This window comes from Ruditapes philippinarum, unplaced genomic scaffold (genome assembly GCF_026571515.1).
Source record: "Ruditapes philippinarum isolate M1 unplaced genomic scaffold, ASM2657151v2 ctg1226_1_1_1_1, whole genome shotgun sequence".
NCBI classification, from domain to species: Eukaryota; Metazoa; Mollusca; class Bivalvia; order Venerida; family Veneridae; genus Ruditapes; species Ruditapes philippinarum.
The window spans coordinates 54,352-74,551 of record NW_026851932.1 but is presented as its reverse complement, the minus strand read 5'-3'; the positions used below and the strand labels follow the sequence as shown (position 1 = coordinate 74,551).

General features: G+C 34.0%; 1 protein-coding gene across 6 annotated transcripts in view; it reads left to right on the top strand.

The window, feature by feature from the left end:
* Positions 1–20,200, top strand: part of LOC132743006 (centrosomal protein of 112 kDa-like) — a 53,169-nt gene that overhangs the window by 1,250 nt on the left and 31,719 nt on the right. For 3 of the 6 annotated variants that reach the window (XM_060731523.1, XM_060731515.1, XM_060731530.1), the window contains exons 2-13: positions 618–727; positions 2,239–2,302; positions 3,274–3,391; positions 4,337–4,363; positions 5,997–6,011; positions 9,657–9,796; positions 10,311–10,413; positions 14,956–15,061; positions 15,424–15,467; positions 16,249–16,309; positions 17,244–17,293; positions 19,473–19,562. In XM_060731523.1, coding sequence (XP_060587506.1) covers positions 631–727; positions 2,239–2,302; positions 3,274–3,391; positions 4,337–4,363; positions 5,997–6,011; positions 9,657–9,796; positions 10,311–10,413; positions 14,956–15,061; positions 15,424–15,467; positions 16,249–16,309; positions 17,244–17,293; positions 19,473–19,562 — 915 coding nt within the window. In that variant the 5' untranslated portion in view covers positions 618–630. The remainder of the gene's footprint in view (positions 1–617; positions 728–2,238; positions 2,303–3,273; positions 3,392–4,336; positions 4,364–5,996; positions 6,012–9,656; positions 9,797–10,310; positions 10,414–14,955; positions 15,062–15,423; positions 15,468–16,248; positions 16,310–17,243; positions 17,294–19,472; positions 19,563–20,200) is intronic. The other 3 variants (XM_060731537.1, XM_060731543.1, XM_060731551.1) reach the window with 3 other exon arrangements.

Genomic DNA, 20,200 nt, shown 5'->3' with positions numbered 1-20,200 from the left:
ATGAATTTTGAGCCAAAAAGTAGGTCACTGTACGGCGGTCAATGAGAACCTAAATGTACAGTAACCTGTGACAATAGGAAAGGTGTTTTTAGCCCTGAAAAGGGCTGTTGGTGCCAGCTATAGGCCTGCCTTACAAGCCGTCTATCTGTACTAGGGGCTCACACACCCTAGTACACCATCCTCGTCGTCTCAGCCTACTTTGTAGGGCCACTCCCCTCGGCATTAGTCAGGACACCGGCAGCTAACTTAACGAAACAGCCGCCTTAAAAGATTATAACTTGAATCTTCCATCATCTGCCGATGCTCTGTGCCTTCTCAGCGACGTGCACGCTCCGAGGGGAAGTGAGAAGCTATTTTGTGGATAAGTTTAAATACTTGCTTTATATCTCCAAGCTGATGATGATGGGTTGTTTTAATTTCTATTCAGTCTAGTTGCAATGAGCTGTGCACTAAACTTTGTCTGTTAGATATATTTTTTATCTTATGACGTTATGTATTTCATTTTATATGTGTCATTTAATGCACCATTTCAGTTTTCATATTCAATCAGAACCCCAGTATATATTATATTTGCAATGATGAAAAAAATGTTTAAGGACATTTTGCTTTCTTTTCAGGACAAGAAGGATCATGGATACAGACTCGGGATATTTAAAACTTGATCAAGAATTTGACAGATACCTGGCAGAGATGAAACCCCATGTGCTGAAGCTGCCTCATAAAACTGGTACAAATAAAGATTATGATATATAATTATTTAGGGGTGTGGATCGTTGGATAAGTGACGATCCGAACTGATCCACGGTTCAGCACTTGTGATTCACAAATCGAACCACGAATCTATTGTTATCAAGACACCCATAAAAACATGAACATTAGTTCTGAAAACATGTTTATTTTTCTTAAAACAATACATAACATAAATTTCATCAAACATGTAATATTATGCAATGCAAATATAAACTAGGTATAAAGGTTGAAAACCAGTCGGGCCAATAATCATTTCATATAAAATTCCACCAGCAAAATTTACTTTCAATGAAAATGAGGAAAAACCAGTTTGTAAAACATGCCATGGTGAATTGACTCATACAGGTGGTACAACGAACTTGTCTAATCACATGAAAAGACAAGTATTTCCAAAAATTGGAAGTAAATTTTGCTGGTGGGATTTTATATTGGCGCGACTCCTTTTCAACCAATACATGTGATGTCAAACTGACGTATTAACTTGCATTTCGCAAATTTTGGATTCTTAAAGATAAAACAGTCTTCAATACATGTCACGTCATTATAGATCTATACATAGCGACTAAAAACATTTATTTATTTTCATTTAAAAAGAAGTGCTCAATAAAGATAAAGTGATTCCTTTTTCGAAACTAATGACTTCCTAGCTCAGCATCATGGTAAATGTTTGTTTACTTCCTGGTAGTTGCATAATTCATACACAAATTGATTTTTTTTTATATTTAAAGTGTAAAAAACAGCGAATGTATAATAAACAAATAAGATCGCAATCCACGATCTCTGGACTGACGAATATTCGTACTCAATTTTTCATTTTGATTCGTGATTTAATCCGAGTACTCGGATACTCGCCCCAGCTCTATAATTATTATAATTACTCTGTTGTTAAAATAGCTAATTAATGAAGTAAGTGTTTTCTCCGGACTTATATACTTGTTCAAATCCCAAACCTTTGGTGTTTCTTATGAAAAAGTTATTTACCTAGCTTATGAAAGGTCATTGGCTATACTCTGGTGCCCACTTATGCCCTAAAAGATGCATTTAAGGATCCTCACCTAAGAAGCTGAAAGATGCAATATAACCTTTACAAACTACATGGTTGTGACATTTAACCAAAGTAAAAAAGTAATAATAGACTAATTATTGTTTTAATGTTAGAAACACGTGTCTTAATCTGACATAAGTAGATATCATTTGATGAAAAATTATATACAGTGTACATCACATCAAGAAAACTTTAGCAATACATCCTTTAGTATCTTTGTATGTATTTAATAAATTATAATATTGTATGGTAACATACATGACTGTGTAATTTTTGTCATCAAATGGCTTAATAAGATGTTGAAATAGAACAGAATTTATCATTTTACATGGGGTTTATATGTCATTTATAGTTACATGTACATGTATATTATACGAAATGCCACAAATAAAGAAAGTATTAAGAGTTGTATTTCAAAGCATGTAAATCAATATTAATTTCAGATCGTCAGAAATGTGCAGTGTGGATAAAAAAACTGTGTGAGCCTACTTCTGGTTTATCAGGAAGGTAAGTGCTGTAAACATCAAATTTGAAATTCTTCTTTTTTTAAAGCAGCACGCCTCCAGATTCATGTTAATTTTCATGAAAATTTTATAAATGTATTTGAAAGTAAAATATTGTGAGGGGAACAAAAATATTAATTTACATATTGCAGCCGGCACTTACAATACAAGAAAATTACCAAAAAGTGGTCAACATATGCAAAAACAGCCCTTACTGCGTTAGTAACGCAGTAGAAATATGGTGATAAAATACTGCAAAATCAGTCTTAAACAACACATAACATGTAAAATATAACTTGGATCATGAATGTTTTTACCTTTCTTAAAATTTTAGTACATTTTTCTCAATATTGAGTTTCTTGAAATATTTTGGCTCATCTGGAGGCGTGCAGCTTTAACCTTAACTCAAATATTGTTTTTCATGCTCTTAACCTCGACCCTTAATAGTCCATGGATTGGGATAGCATATTTTGTCATGTCTGGCAGGCAGTTTGTCCATCTCTTTGTGGATAACCTTGACCTTTGCCTTTACCATTTATCTTCTCAGCTTATGCATTAATACTAAGACACAATAAACCACTGAACAGTGAACAAGACCTTGTCAAAATATGACTTTGACTGTGACTTCAAAAGTCTTAATTTTAAAATTTCAGGTAATTCATCTAAACATAACTTAGTTACTTGTCAATAAATTTGTGATGGGGATCCGGCATTTGTTTGTCACTGACACTCCATAAATGATTTCATTACAAATTAAAGATGTTATCTTTAGTACAGATTTTATTAAAAATTTCATGAATCTTAAAGAAAGACTATAAAATGATTTATTTCTGCCACATTCTTCACCATTTCACAGAGAATTTACAAATCTGTGGAAAATACAGCTCATCTTATCATAGCTATAGTTACTGTAGATTTAATGACGAAAAGGGTTTGAAAATAAGAATATTTGATCAATGAATATTTATTTTTTAGGAAGAACAGAAATATGTATGGACAGTTAATGTTACACATGTTGAAGAGAGGGGTTTTAGAGGGACCGTTTACCAGTAAGCCACAAGACGGGCCTCTATCTACGCTTCCAGCCTACATGGTGTGTACAATTTTGTGAATGGTGCTATATTTAGATTGTGCACTTGCTGTTTTTACATGTAGTCTTGACAACTGAAATGCCCAGTTCTTTGCAGTTTGTTTGCAGTTATCACCTTATATAAGTGATCACAAATTATCTGCCCCTGTTTATATTTTATTTTACAATTACAGTGCTATACATGTAAAGTGCTATACATGTAAAATCGTCTTGTTTCTCTAAATAGAAAACCTAGCTTATAATTATAGATTAGTTGTTGATAATTGAAATATGATGTCATCAAAAGGCAGGTGACCATGATGAAGATGTTTTAGAAAATTAAAGGGACTCCACTGAGGTTTTGGACATAATGGGACTGGACATTGTTTTCAGATTTGTATACAGTTTAATATAGATCTGGAGCATTAATTGGTTTTGCAAACTTCCAGATGATTTGCCCACTTGGTTTTTCCAGAAGAATATTTTTATTGTGCAAAATGACCCTAAAATAACAAGCACTTAAACACTTTTAACTCAAATCAGCTGAAAAATCATACAAAATGGATTTTAGATCTAGTTCTAAGCGTATTTCATATTCCATCTTGCATATTTTTCTATTTTAAGTTCCCAGGTTAATGTTTTTAAGAATTTCAAATTTTAAGTTTTTAGGCTTTTGAATCACAGTGGAGTTTTGTTATTGTTCGCACTCAGTTTTCATGGAGTGTATGATGAAGTTAGGATTGGTTATTACTGCTTGCACTCTAAGGCTTTAGAACTTTTAACGTTAAAGATAACAAATAAACATGAAGTAACATCAAATGAAAAAAAAATTGAATTCTGAAGAATCCTGAAGATTTTTAACTTAAAATTTTAAAGAAAATCCCCTGTAGTTTAAACAGAATTTGCATGACAGATTTTTAAAATTGTTAGTTGTTTTAACAATAACATTGCATGGGTTTGTATTTACAGTCTATTTATTTGGAAGACCAGGCAGAGGTAAATTTTATATTGTCTCAGATCTAACATACTGTATATTATTATAAAGTGATGTAAATTTATTATTAGGGAAATGTATAGAATATTAGTTATACAGATGTACAGGATGCTGGTTGGGTAATACAGATATATATCGTTACCTTAGTGCAGTAACTGAATAACTCCTATTTATTTAGAAGGACTTAACCTGTTATTGCACTAAGGTAGCAATATACTCTTTAAAAAAGATTTTATGTACATGTATAGACTGCAGAAATATACAAAGGTCAATATAGATCTTGGTCTCTTGCATACCTACTAGTAGTTCAACCAGCATCTTATATAATAAATCTATGATACTGCAAATTCTTTACTAAGTCTAGGGCTATGCAAATTGTGAATGAAAAATTTAATGTTGAAACATTTCATCCTGCAAAAATTCAGTTCAAATACTTTGTTTGAAAAATATAAGAAATAAATAAAATGTGCTTTCTTTTGGGACTCTTAATGCATATCTTACAGTAATATTTGTTTTACTGGTGTTGTATGCTGAGATATTAAAAACTTTTTGGCCCATTTGATAAGTATATTTCTAATTTTCACCACAAGGACAAGACGCTGTGATCTGGTACTACCCCACCCCAGAGTGTTACCCCCTTACTCCCAAGTCCCTGCTACAACCAAAAAAAAATTACAAATTAAAGTCAATTTCCACATTTAGTTATCATTGCAAAATCATTATTATTCATGGTCAATTAATTTTCGTGCTTTTGTGGATAAGTCAATCATCAAATTTAAAATCCAACGAAAATTTTTCATTAAGTCTGCTGTAGGATTATTTTGCATCACATTTTTTCCATTTACCTTGTGGAAAAATACAGTCCACAAAATTAACATCTATGAGACACAACCACAAAATTTCATGCCCACAAACTTAATTGAATTCACAGTATTACAACAATAAAATGACACCATTTCACAATTTTCAATATACATACATATACCAGATCACCGTGTCTTGTCCCTGTGATTTACAAAGGAAGCGAAATGGCTGTCCGTTTGCTTAATGTATTAATTTTCTTACATCTTTTTCGTGGGTTTTAATAAAGAGAATCAGCCAATCAAAATAAGAGAAACTTGATTGCAGTATTAAAAAAATTCAATAGCATAAAGTAATTTTTGGCCGGGTTGCACATGTAAATTTTTCTAACATCACAGCCTCATGACATTTGGTATACAACTGCAACCCGGCCTTTTCTGTCTTTGACCCATTTTGTATTTCTATATAGCTGATAATGCCTCTGGTTTGTTTAGTCATTTAAATTAACAAATATATACTCTGCCCTGAGATAACTTTTGCATGACGATGTATTGTAAAAGTCTGCCCAGAAATAACCTTTGCATATATTTGTAAAAGTTTGCCCTGAAATAACCTTTGCATGAATTGTAAAAGTCTGCCCATAAATAACTTTTGCATGAGTAGAAATTTTATATTATATTATCATGATATTGGTAGTTATAGTGAAGTAGTAAGCACTTTAAGCATTTTATTAAAAGCCTAGACCTGAATAACATTCACATTTTCACCCTTTACCCTGCTAAATATAGAGATTAAATGATTTAATGTTTTGGTTTTCTGTTTATTCAAACATAGAAGAGCTTTAGCGAGGTAAAGTAATGCTTTGTTTGCATATCACAGTGTGAAGTTTTTGTCATATGTATAAAGATATATACATTATGTATATATATCCATGGTTCGAGACCTGGCTGTTACATGCCGCATTGTCTTGCGATTTTACTATGTATAATTTCCCGCACATGACTTTCTTTCTTTTATATATATAAATAATATTATATATTTTATATATAAACATTAATCAGTAATAAGTTTTGTCTCAAGCAGTCTGGTTTTCCAAGGCCCTTTGTGATTCAGATTGAGGTGTTAATGTCATTGACTTGTAATACTTACCCCTCACTGCCTTTGGTTCAAATCCCTCCAGTGATTTGGAATTATTAATGTGAGGGAGTCAGCCAGATTGTAGTTTTACAGGTTAGAGGTTCTACTTTAGTGCCTGCTTGTGCCTGTAAAAAAAAATCATAGCAGAACTATTTATATGACATGGATTATGGTATTTAAATGAGCATTGTGTCTTAAAATAATTGTTTTTATTTTTTTACAAAAAACAAAACAAAAAATACAGTCCATTTAATTGTTACTATTAAATACCAGAGACTACTGTACATCCCCATGATATTCTCACTTTTTTATCTTTTTCTTTAATTTTTTTTATATCTTGAACTTACTAAAGTAAATTGATATCTTTTTAAAAAAAAAGTGTTTCATAAGGTATTACAGGGGAAAAAATTATGAATTATATATAATTATAGTGTAATAATATTATGTTAATTGAATGTCTTTGTTTGATGTTTAACTAGCCTGACCTAACCATAATTAAGTTTGCAGTTATTTTAACCAAGTCCTAACAAATACCCTGCTTGATTTTTGACATGAAATTGCTCATCGTTGACTTTGGACCAGACCATAGATAAACTGGTTGAAATGGAAGAATACAAATGAACCACATGTCAAGACCTGCCTAGTCCAGTTTTGAACCCATCTGGTTTCAAGATCATAAATAGTTTAAAGTCGTAGACCAGTCCATAAATAGTTTAAAGTTGTGGACCAGTCCGTAAAAAGTTTAAAGTCATGGACCAGCGCATAAAAGTTTAAAGTCATGGACCAGTCCATAAATAGTTTAAAGTCATGGACCAGTGCATATATAGTTTAAAGTCAAGGACCAGTCCATAAATAGTTTAAAGTCGTAGACCAGTCCATAAATAGTTTAAAGTCATGGACCAGGCCATAAATAGTTTAAAGTAATAGACCAGTCCATAAATAGTTTAAAGTCGTAGACCAGTCCATAAATAGTTTAAAGTCATGGACCAGGCCATAAATAGTTTAAAGTCATGGACAAGCACATAAAAGTTTAAAGTCATGGACCAGGCCATAAATAGTTTGAAGTCATGGACCAGGCCATAAATAGTTTAAAGTACTGGACCAGTCCATAGATAGTTTAAAGTACTGGACCAGCACAAAAATAGTTAAAGGTCATGGACCAGACCATAAATAGTTTAAATTAAATCATGGACCAGGCCATAAATAGTTTAAAGTAATGGATCAGGCCATAAATAGTTGAAAGTCCATGACCAGTCCATACATAGTTAAAAGTCGTGGACAAAGCCATAAATAGTTTAAAGTCATGAACCAGTCCATACATAGTTATAAGTTGTGGACCAAGCCATAAATAGTTTAAAGTCATGAATCAGGCCATAAATAGTTTAAAGGCATGAATCAGGCCATAAATAGTTTAAAGTCATCGATCAGGCCATAAATAGTTTTAAAATCATGGACCAGTCCATAAATAGTTTAACAGACTTGTCTTGTTTTGAAATTGAAGCATCAAAGTTTAAAAAGATTCCAATATCCAAATTGGCTAACCAACATCATAGATACATAAATGTTAGTAAATCAGCGCAAGTTTTGTTAAATAAGGCAAAAAAAAGTACTCAAGCTGTTATAACAGTTTTCTAGTTCAGCGTGAAAAGCAAAGTTCAGCTGTACATGAGACAATCTCATGATCATGTGTTATTTGCTTTATGAATGTTTTATTATAATATTTTCCTAGTAAAACTTTATTTATAATATTTTCCTAGTAAAAGGTTACTGTCTACATGTTTTTTAACTTACATATATTTATATTCCAAGCTGATACATCTAGATAGCATGTATTTTAACTTACATATATTTATATTCCAAGCTGATACATCTAGATAGCAATTATGTTTTACTCAACTTATTTTGTAGAAAATAACGTTTGATCCAGAATTTATATGTAAAAACAATAATGTTTGATCCATAATTTATTATACCCCAGAAACAAAGTTTAGGGGGGTATAAAGGAGTCACTCGGTGGTCGGTCGGTCGGTCGGTCCAGAGGTCCCTTGCATTTTCCTTGTCCGGAGCATAACTTGAAGACTAATGGTTTGAATTCAATACAACTTCATACAATGGTCAAGCACAATAAGTGAAAGTGCAGTGCACAAGAACCATAACTCTGTCCAGAGTAATTATTGAGTTATTGCCCTTTGTTACTTTTACATTGCTTTTTTCTTGTCGAAAACTACTAATTCAATACAATTTCATACAATCGTCAAGTATATTGAGAGAAAGCGCAGTGCACAGAAACGATAACTTTTTCTTGACTCATTTAAGAGTTTTTGCCCTTTGTTACTTTATTGTCCAGTGCATAACTTGAAATGCTTTGGTAGTTTAGCACGGAGGAAGGATGTCTAGTACTGGTGTAACTCTCCAGGAACGATGGTTAGGAAACCTGCCTATATGACTGAAATACTGTTGGGAAAAGACGTAAAATGAAACAAACAAACAAACAAACAAACATAACTTGAAAATTGATGGTTGCAATTCGAAACAACTTCATACAATGGTCAAGGGCAGTAAGATGAAGTGCAGTGTACAATAACCGTAACTCTATCTTCAGGATTCGTAGAGTTATTGCCCTTTGTTCCTTTTTTTGGTCAGGTGCATAACTTAAAAGCTAATGTTTAGAATTCAATAAAACTTCATTTAATGGTCAAGCGCAATGAGGGGAGGGGAAGTGCAGTGCTCACGAAGCGTAACTCTTTTTGTACTTATTACAGAGTAATTCAATAAACTTCATCAATGGTCAACCACATTGAAAGGAAATGCAACATACATACAAGTTATTTCCTCATTTTTGAAGCAGTCTTGCGGGGGGGGGGGGGGGGGGGGGTATTAATCACATTTAATGATAGTTCTAGTTTATTAGTTTATTATTAATAACTGTTCCCATACTTGGAAAGAAAAGGTTAAACTTGTGTTTGACCATAAGAGCTTTTATAATAAGAGCTTTTCTGTTTTTAACTAAAAATGTTTTAAGAGCTTTGAATTTTTGATGTATCATTGATATCATGTTGATATACATGTATATAGAAAATACGTTACTGTTTTAGTCAATATTTTTTTTATCTACATTGTAAATTGTTAGATATTTTTGTTCTTGCTCATATTATAAGTTAAAATACGTCAGAATGTGCAGAATTGAAGTAATATCATGTACTCTTTTTATGATACTGTTTGTTATTTAGTAATCAATTTATATCATTGTAAAGCACCTACGAAAAGGCACTATATATGTTTGGTAAATAATAATGATATTACTTATATTTTTCATAAAGACTTGAGGAAAAGACAATATTTTGTACTATATTTCAGACAAATCAGGTTCCAGATTGGGTAAATGGTGAATTAACAACAACAGCTGGGAGCTCTCTGTTCAGATCCACCATTGGGAATCCAGCGGCACATTCTACATGGAGATCTGGATTGTCTCCCCCTGGCTCACCTATTAGGAGGTAATGTTAACATATCCAGATTGAAACTAGAAATCCAACCACATATTCCAAATTTATGTAGATCATGTCAGTATACGCTGGTTTTTTCGAAACTTTTCATTGGATGATATAGTTGCGGGGCTAGAAATTTTTCCTTTATGGCTTAAAATATTAAGAAAAATGATACAAGTGAAACAAACAATCAACTCAGCAAAAGTTAAAAATTTTATTTAATGATGTTAATCAATGTTTTGACTCTCACAAGTCTTTATCAGGGTTATAAAATATTGTATATAACTTATAAATGTATTTATGGCTTAAAGTACAGTCTGAAAAAGAAGCCACTCAAAAACCCATTAGTTAGGACTGCAGTTACACATTTTACTTACCTTTAATTTAGCAAATTCATTTACTGACTGATATTTAATACCACAGACTTCCACTTTTATCTTGGGTTTTCTTTCTTTACAATAACATATGATTATTTAAGATATTCGAGATATTCTAAGGGATATGACACTGGTTGCATTTTCAGACCGCATACAGCACTGGGTATAGATACAGAGAAGGACATACTTGCCTCTTCTTCTCCCCGAAAAGATTATCATAGTCGACCAGACACTGCTCCATATGCCTATGTGAGTAAATACTTAGTACATGGTTTATATACTTACTTCTTATTTACCTTTATCAAGAAATTTTACATTTTGTGCCAGTCATTGTTATGTAATGTTAAGGGGTCATTTGTTGACTGCCAATGACTTGCCCTTCACTTCTGTGGTGAATATTTCTTGCCATATGCTTATGATTCTTTCATGTGAGGAAGTTACCCAACTAACTTACGGAAGGTTGGTGGGTCAGCTTGGGTACCAGCTAGTGCCTAAAATGATGCATGAGGTAGGCACCTTAGGTCTTCCTCTTCCAGTTAAGCTGGAGAGTAACCTTGTGACAGAAAACTTATATCACTTACTGCAATGAGTTGTATTCCAATCAGATTGAGTAGCATCTGGGGCAAAGTGGTTATGGTCTTTGACTTCAAACCACATACCCCTCACTGCTTTTTGTTCAAATTCTGCTTGGAACTTTGGTTTTTTCAAAAGAGTTAGCTTTTCAGCTAGCTTATGGAACATCTCTGGTTCTGCACAAGTGCCTGTTTATGCCTGAAATAATGCGCGGACCCACACATGGGAACTTGCTCCACCAGTAAAGCTTGAAAGTCACCATATGACCATTATCTGAAGTGCAAGTTTGCTCCCATTTATGTTACTTGCTTGATATTATATTTATGATCAATAAATCATAAACAGGTGGCATTGAACATTATCCACCATTGGTATGAATTGATTAAAATGTAGATACATTCATTTTGTGTTATTTTTATAAGCTTTTAAATTATATATACTCAGGTTGACTTACTGATTCTATGTGTTTAAACAGCTGTGTTGTTGGTGATGGAATGCTGTTTCTAACATTATCTTTATGTTCTTTTATATGTTTCTGATTTCTATCTTTCCAGTGTTTAACCCTTTCACAATTTTACTTATTAGCTCACCTGTCACAAACTGACAGGGTGAGCTTTTGTGATCGCTTTTCGTCCGGCGTCCGTCCGTCCGTCGTCCGTCCGTCCGTCGTCCGTCCGTCCGTAAACTTTTACTTTAAATGACATCTCCTCATAAACCACTAAGCCAATTTCATCCAAACTTCACAGGAATGTTCCTTTGGTGGTCACCTTTAAAAATTGTTCAAAGAATTTAATTCCATGCAGAACTCTGGTTGCCATGGCAACCGAAAGAAAAAACTTTAAATATCTTCTTTTAAAAAACCATAAGAGCTAGAGCTTAGATATTTGGCATGAAACATCTTCTAGTGTGTTTCTACCAAGTTTGTTCAAATAAAAGCCCTGGGGTCAAAATTGGCCCCGCCCCGGGGGGTCATTGATTTTCCCTATATGCATATAGTAAAAACTTAAAAAATCTTCTTTTAAAGAACCCAAAGAGCTAGAGCTAAGATATTTAGCATGAAACATGTTCTAATGGGTGTCTACCAAGTTTGTTCAAATAAAAGCCCTGGGGTCAAAATTGGCCCCGCCCCGGGGGGTCATTGATTTTTCCTATATGCATATAGTAAAAACTTAAAAATCTTCTTTTAAAGAACTCAAAGAGCTATGGCTAAGATATTGAGCATCAAACATGTTCTAATAGGGTCAAAATTGGCCCCGCCCCAGGGGGTCATTGATTTTCCCTATATGCATATAGTAAAAAATCTTCTTTTAAAGAACCCAAAGAGTTAAAGCTAAGATATTTGGCATGAAACATGTTATAATAAGTGTCTACCAAGTTTGTTCAAATAAAAGCCCTGGGGTCAAAATTGGCCCCGCCCCAGGGGTGTCATTGTTTTTAACTATATGTGTATAGTAAAAACTTTAAAAAAATCTTCTTTTAAAAAGCCCAATGAGCTAGAGCATAGATGTTTAGCATGAAACATCTTCTTATGGGTGTCTACCAAGTTTGTGCAAATAAAAGCCCTTGGGTTAAAATTGGCCCTGCAACGTTGTGGGGGGGGGGGGGGGGCCTACATACAGGTGAGCGATCTCAGGGCCATCATGGCCCTCTTGTTTTTGAATTTGAGGCTGTCCATAATTTTTTTTTTTTATTTTAAAAAGTCAAATCGAGCAACCAATAGTGTTATAGAAACTGGTCAGACAGCATAAATGAGCCGCGTCACAACAAAACCAATGTAATGCGTTTGCGACCAGCATGGATCCAGACCAGCCTGCGCATCTGTGCAGTCTGATCAGGATCCATGCTGTTCTCTATCAGTTTCTCTACTTTAAATAAGGTTTGTAAGTGAACAGCATGGATCCTGATCAGACTGCGCGGATGTGCAGGCTGGTCTGGATCCATGCTGGTTGCAAACGCATTACGTTGGTTTTGTCATGATGCGGCTCAAATGTAGTTGCGGCAGTTTAACTTTTGAAATTTGGTTTATTTGATTTTCTATCAAGGGTAAGCTTGTTCTTTCATGTACAAATTTTGGTAATAAGTAAGTCCTATATATGATGTTTATTATATGTCTATCTCTTTTACTCCAAACTCCAAACAGTGCTAAATTTGTATAATGGACATGCCCTACTTTGAATTGGAACATTTCGTAAATAGTTAAATTACGGAATTTAGTTTCAAAGATACTTAAACTTAGTCACCAAAGGTATAAAAATCTGCCAAATTGTGATCTCTGGGAAGCATTTTTCACAACAAAATTACATGAAAATTGCAAAATCGGTTTGATTGAGTCTAATCATGAGGGATAATGAAAAAGTGCAACATCCTTCACACCCCTAGCACTGGCTTGAGTGTTACTCAATTTTCAACACTTAAAAGTGCTGGAATAAATAATAGATAAATAGTCATATAAAGCTTATCAGATTGCATGCATATTCACTTAGCTTGTAGCAAAGGTCTGTTATTATTGTCCCTCTGGCACCCAAAAATGGTGAGGAGTGTATGGCAATGTTTCTAAGTAAAGTGTTAAGAATACATAGAGGATATTGAATGAGTGTAGGTTCAGTACTGATTTTATTATACCCCCGCACAACAAAGTTGTAAGGGGGGTAAACTGGAATCAGCTTGTCTGGCCATCCGTCAGTTTTTCCTTGTCAGCCCAGTAACTTAAGATTCCTTTGACCCACAGTCTTCATATTTGGCATGGAGGTTAGTCATGACTAGTAGATGACCCGTATTGATTTTGAGGTCACTGGGTCAAAGGTCAAGGTCACAGGGGCTTTGACTATAAAAAGCTTGTCCACTCAATAACTTAAGATTTTTTTGACCAACCGTCTTCATATTTGGCATGGAGGTTAGTCATGATAAGTAGATGATCCCTTTTGATTTTGAGGTCACTGGGTCAAAGGTCAAGGTCACAGGGGCCTTGACTGTAAAAAGCTTGTCCGCCCAATAATTTAAGAATCCTTTGACCCACAGTCTTCATATTTGGCATGGAGGTTAGTCATGATAAGTAGATGACCCCTATTGGTTTTTGGGTCACTGGGTCAAAAGTCAAGGTCACAGGGACTTTGACTTAAAAAAGTTTGTCCGCGCAATAACTTACGAAACCTTTGACGGACAGTCTTCATGTTCGCCATAGAGGTTAGTCATGATTAGTAGATGACCCCTATTGATTTTGAGGTCACTGGGTCAAAGTTCAAGGTCACAGGGGCCTTGACTAAAAAAAGCTTGTCCGCCCAATAACTTAAGATTCTTTTGACCCACAGTCTTCATATTTGGCATGGAGGTTAGTCATGATTAGTAGGTGACCCCTATAGAATTTGAGGTCACTGGGTCAAAGGTCAAGGTCATAGGGGTTTTGATTCAAAAAGTTTGCCGCCCAATAACTTAAGAAACCTTTGACCCAAAGTCTTCATATTTGGCATGGTGATTGATCATAACCATTAGGTGACCCCTATTGATTTTGAGGTCACTGGGTCAAAAGTCAAGGTCACAGGAACCTTGATTCAAAAAGCTTTTCCCCTCAATTGCTTAAGAATGCTTTGGTCAACAGTTTTCATATTTGATATTGAGGTTGTTTATGACTAGTAGATGGCCCCTATTGATTTTTTGTTGAATGTGTCAAAGGTCAAGGTCACAGGTATTTTTACTATAATAAGTTTGTCTGCTGAAATGCTTAAGAATGCCTGTCAGCAGTGTATTGATTTTGACATTTTCACATTTGAAGCAAGTAGAATACATAACTTAGCAATGCACTGGCTTAGTAACCTCAGATTTTGCAGGATGGTTGTCCTAATGAGCTCTAAATGGCCACTGTTGATCCTGACAAAGTGGTATGTGGGGGGTATTCATGCCATCACAGTGGCAGGTCTAGTTGAAAGAGTTGAATAAAATTATATTATGCTCTCTTCTTAATTCAACAAGTTCAATAAATTTGGTAATGAGCGTACACAAATATAATATTCTTTTTATCACATATCCAAAATTATGAACAGTAAATAGAATCTCTTTTTCATTGATGCGTTTATAGTGTAACACTTTCATTTAGCACCTCTTAACACTATATTTGCATAACGCAAATGACGTCAGATTTAATTATAGGGCACACTGATATGTGATAAAATTAGGAATTACAAATACATGTAGAAGCTAAACATTTGTTTTCTCTGAACTTAGGATGATTTGAGTTTTGTCAACACAAAAAAGAAACCTCGATCAGGATTTAATTACCATTCTGATGAGGAGGACAGTGTGATTGGGGGACTTAAGCTTAAAAGAAGAGGTCTGTTTCATAAAAAATCCTTTTGCAATAGCCTTATAAAGTAACTGAAAGAAAAAAGAAAAATGAAAAGAATTTGTAAACAAGTTTGCCTATTATAAGTCTTTAAACAAAGTTTTCAAATTTTTCTTATTTGATTATTTGAATTCCTTCAGTAATGGAAAATAGAAAAAAAGATTGTTGAAATTATTTGATATTTGTATTATATTACCTTTAACAATTTTCTGTTGGATTTAAATAATGAATTTGATAGCACTAGTATTCTTCATTTTAGTGAGTAAAAGCATGAGCAACCACTGTTATGAATACTTGTACTTTTTTGTATGTGTTTATGTGTTGTAAAGAGCTTTGCATGTTTTTGATAGATGGTAAAGGCAGCAGATCCCCAGATTTCACATCCAAGGTGGAGGTAGGTCGTGTGTGCATCTAACTTATTTCTAACTCTCTCTTTGCTGCTTAATTGTACTTATAAAGTGTATAAAGCTATATATCTGCTGCAAACATTCTTGTTTGAATTATGAAGAAAAAGAATGCTTCTGAAATGCCTGAATGAAAGAAAAAATGTTAGTATATTTCCTTAAAACCAATGGTGCATGCCCAAAATTATTGCTCAACAGTTAAAATCCTACTTAAAAGATGGAGCATAATATTTTGTTCCGAAACATTTTATTCTGTTTTCTTGTTATATTCATGGGTGTTAAATAACAAAAACATACTGTTACAATTGTTTTGAGAATTGACCATAAGGTTATGGAAACTTAATATCTTTACTGTCAATAAATTTTATAATATTTTTACTGAGACTCAAAGGCCTAATCACTAGGCTACCTCTCCCATCCATAGTTAATTGCAGTTGTTGTTACGGTTCAAATCCATGTGTGTCTTAATTAATGATAATATATTTCTGAATTGATAAATGTTATTTAACTGTTTAGAATACTTCCCTTTAATAATCTTTTTTTCTGAGCATTGATATTAATCTCAAAGAATTTGTCATGAAATTTCTAGGGTTTGTGGTGCCTTGTTTATTTACTTTCATGTTATTTTGTTTGTTTGAATCAGTGAGTCATTCTGTCCTTGATCAACCTTTATTTGAATACCACAATCATTGCTATTTACATTGTTATATAGTTTTGATATACATATATGATACCTGTGAAATTCTATACTGGTTTATTTTACTCTTGTAGACAACAGGGTGGTCAGAAGCCACTGCAGGCTCATCTACCAGTTCTAACCCATATCTCAAAGGTATGTACATTATTTGATTGCAGTACAAATTAACCCACCTATTAAAAAGTCACTTATCAAACATGCTCATTACACCCTGTAATAATAGCAATCTGGTGAATTGTTGTGATAGTTGCACTGTAGAACTGAAAATACTGCTGAAGTGAAGATAATTTCATTTTCAATACATGTGATATACTTTATATTCCTATAATTAGTGATTGGCATATAAGGACTGATGATTATGGATGATATTGAATCTTTTCACATAGGATGATATTGAATCTGACCAAATATTTAGTGGTTTATGTTTTAACCTGTACCATGTTAAATTTATATAATAATGGACTGATCCTGTTTAGTGCAAGGGATTTGATGTCATGATATCAAATAAGCAGGCAAGCTGCCTCTATACTAGTAGCAAAAGCAAATTATTGTCAGTGCTAGTATCAAATGGATTGAAAATGTGATTACCCAATAAGTATTGTGTATCAGGAGTCCTAGATTTGAGCCTGACCTTGATTTGAAACCATTTTAGTAAAAGTCCCAAAGACTTGAAAGATTTTTATTATGCCAAAACAAGAAAGAGTTATTATATTCACCTGCAAGTACAATTCATTAAATGAGTCATTTCTGTCAACATGAGGTTTGAGTAAGTAGAATTTAAGTGTATAAAACTTGAGAATTTGTAGCTTAACGAATCTTAGTTATCCAAGGGTGGTGCTCAATAGCCATGAAATCCTGAGGGTCATTTTGCTTGTTTTACCGACTACAAGGCCAAATCCACATGATTTTAGCAAAATTTGACCCTACAGTTAAAATCCTGAGGGTCAAATATGGCCTTTTGGAAATTTGAAGGGTCAAAGAGTCATTTCAACGGTCAAGTGAACACCCAGGTAGATATTTGATTACACACATACTATTTTATAGTAATGATTTCATATCACTGTTTCAGGTATAACATATGCTGATGATACAACCTTACCTCCAAAAAGCAGTAAAGAGGTGGGTGTCTACTTTCAACCTTTAGATCACAAAGTGTCAACATTATATCTAATCTTAGTGATTTCTATTTATGTATTTGCTTCCCATATCATGTTATTTCTTAGAAATATGGAACACTTAAAAAAAATTTGCATTAAAATATTTAAAGATTTGTCCAACTTAGATTCAGATTTGTCTGGTTTAAGGTCATTTTGGTCAAGGTCATTGTTGTTAAAATATGTCATTTGGGTCAAGGTCATTGTTGTAAAAAATAGGTTATCATACTTTAAGGGAGCATCCATTCATACATTTTTATGCTCCCCGAAAAAATTTCGGGGGAGCATATAGTCGCCGCCTTGTCCGTCCGTCCGTCCGTCCGTCTTTCCGTCCGTCCGTCCGTCCGTCCGTCCGTCCGTCCGTCCCCTTTTCTTGTCCGGGACATAACTTTGTAACAACAAGAGGTATCAACATGAAACTTTGTAGGTAGATAGATCTCATTGAGTAGAAGTGCAGTGCACAAGAACTGTAACTCTGCCTTGCCTAATTTTTGAATTATTCCCCTTTGTTTATTTTTACACTTTGAACTTTGTCCGGGACATAACTCTAAAAGTATAAGAGGTATCAACATGAAACTTTGTAGGTAGATAGATCTCATTGAGTAGAAGTGCAGTGCACAAGAACCGTAACTCTGCCTTGCCTAATTTTTGAATTATCCCCCTTTAATTATTTTACACTTTGAACTTTGTCCGGGACATAACTCTAAAAGTATAAGAGGTATCAACATGAAACGTTGTAGCATTGAGCAGGTCTGCAGTGCACAAGAACCGTAACTCTGCCTTGCCTTATTTTTGAGTTATCCCCCTTTCCTTATTTTACTCTTTGAAATTTGTCCGGGACATTACTCTAAAACTATAAGAGGTATCAACATGAAACTTTGTAGATAGATCTTATTGAGTAGGTGTGCAGTGCTCAAGAACCTTAACTCTGCTTTGCCTATTTTTTTAATCATCCCCCTTTGTTTATTTCACACTTTGAACTTTGTCTGGGACATAACTCTAACACTAAACGATGTATCAACATGCAACTTTGTAGGTAGATAGATCTCATTGAGTAGGTGTGCAGTGCACAAGAACCGTAACTCTGCCTTGCCTAATTTTTGAATTATCCCCCTTTGTTTATTTTACACTTTGAAATTTGTCCGGGGCATAACTCTAAAAGTATAAGAGGTATCAACATGAAACATTGTAGTTAGATAGATCTCATTGAGTAGAAGTGCAGTGCTCAAGAACCGTAACTCTGCCTTGCCTTATTTTATTAATTATCCCCCTTTGTTTATTTTACACTTTGAACTTTGTCCGGGACATAACTCTAAAAGTATAAGAGGTATCAACATGAAACTTTGTAGGTAGATAGATCTCATTGAGAAGAAGTGCAGTGCACAAGAACCGTAACTGCCTTGCCTAATTTTTGAATTATCCCCCTTTGTTTATTTTACACTTTGAACTTTGTCCGGGACATAACTCTAAAAGTATAAGAGGTATCAACATGAAACTTTGTAGGTAGATAGATCTCATTGAGTAGAAGTGCAGTGCACAAGAACCATAACTCTACCTTGCCTAATTTTTTAATTATCCCCCTTTGTTCATTTTTACACTTTTAACTTTGTCCGGGACATAACTCTAAATGTATAAGAGATATCAACATGAAACTTTGTAGGTAGATAGATCTCATTGAGAAAGTTTGCAGTACACAAGAACTGTAACACTGTCTTGCCTACTTTTGGAGTTATTGCCCTTTGTTCATTTTGACACTTTGAACTTTGTCTGGGACATTACTCTAAAATTATAAGAGATATCAACATGAAATTTTGTAGATAGATAGGTCTCATTGGGTGGAAGTGCAGTGCTTAAAAATCATTACTCTGCCTTGCCTTATTTTGAAGTAATTGCCCTTTGTTTATTTTTACTTTTTGACTTTTGTCCTTGACATTACTTTAAAACTATTAGAGATATCAACATGAAACTTTGTAGGTAGCTAGATATAATTGGATAGAACTGCAATGCTTAAAGAACCTAAACAAAGCCTGGTCTAATTTTGGAGTTATTGCCCTTTGTTCATTTTTTTTTATACTTTCCTGTGTCCAGAACCTTCTCGGGGAGCATCACCCGGTTCAACCGGTTCTTGTTGGTCTTTTTTGCAGGGAGGTGATATGAAAGTCAAAATGGTTGAAGCAAAATTTCATGAAGAAAAACTTCGACTACAACAAAAGCATGATGCTGCCGTACAGAAAGTAAGGTTTTTGTATTACTTTACAAAGCAGTTTGTAAGATGAATACTTACTTAGAAATGTGACCTGGCTTCTTTAGTCTTCAAAGTATAAGCTGTTGGTCAAGTTAAAACGGCAAGAAGAGCATTACAGTGGCTCGGCTTTCACTTTCTGTAACATTTTGCCGTAGAACAAGATTTTCAAACCTAAAGTGTAATATCCTTTTCAAACATTGCTTTTCACTTGCTTAAATAAAGTCATTTGTTTGATGAAGCTATCCAGCTGGCTTATGCAGCATTGCTGGTACTACTCAAGTGCCCACTTTTGTCTGAAATAATGTATGGGAGGGCATCTAAGGTCTTCCTCCACCAGTAAGACTTGAAAGTTGCCATATGATCTATAATGTGATGGTATGAGGTAAAACCAAACAGAAACAAAATTATTTCTTAGGAGAAGTTGGCATTTTTTTTAGAGAAGAAGGATATGTAAAGGTGATTGAAAAATATATTTAGAATATTTATGAATAAACTCACACATCTGGCAAATTTAGGAGAAAAACAACTTTGTTATCAGAACATGGAGAAACTGCATGTGCAGATCATTTATCATTTTATTCTTTTTCCCTGTTTAAGCTGCACTCTAGCTTGGGATTCAGGCATGGA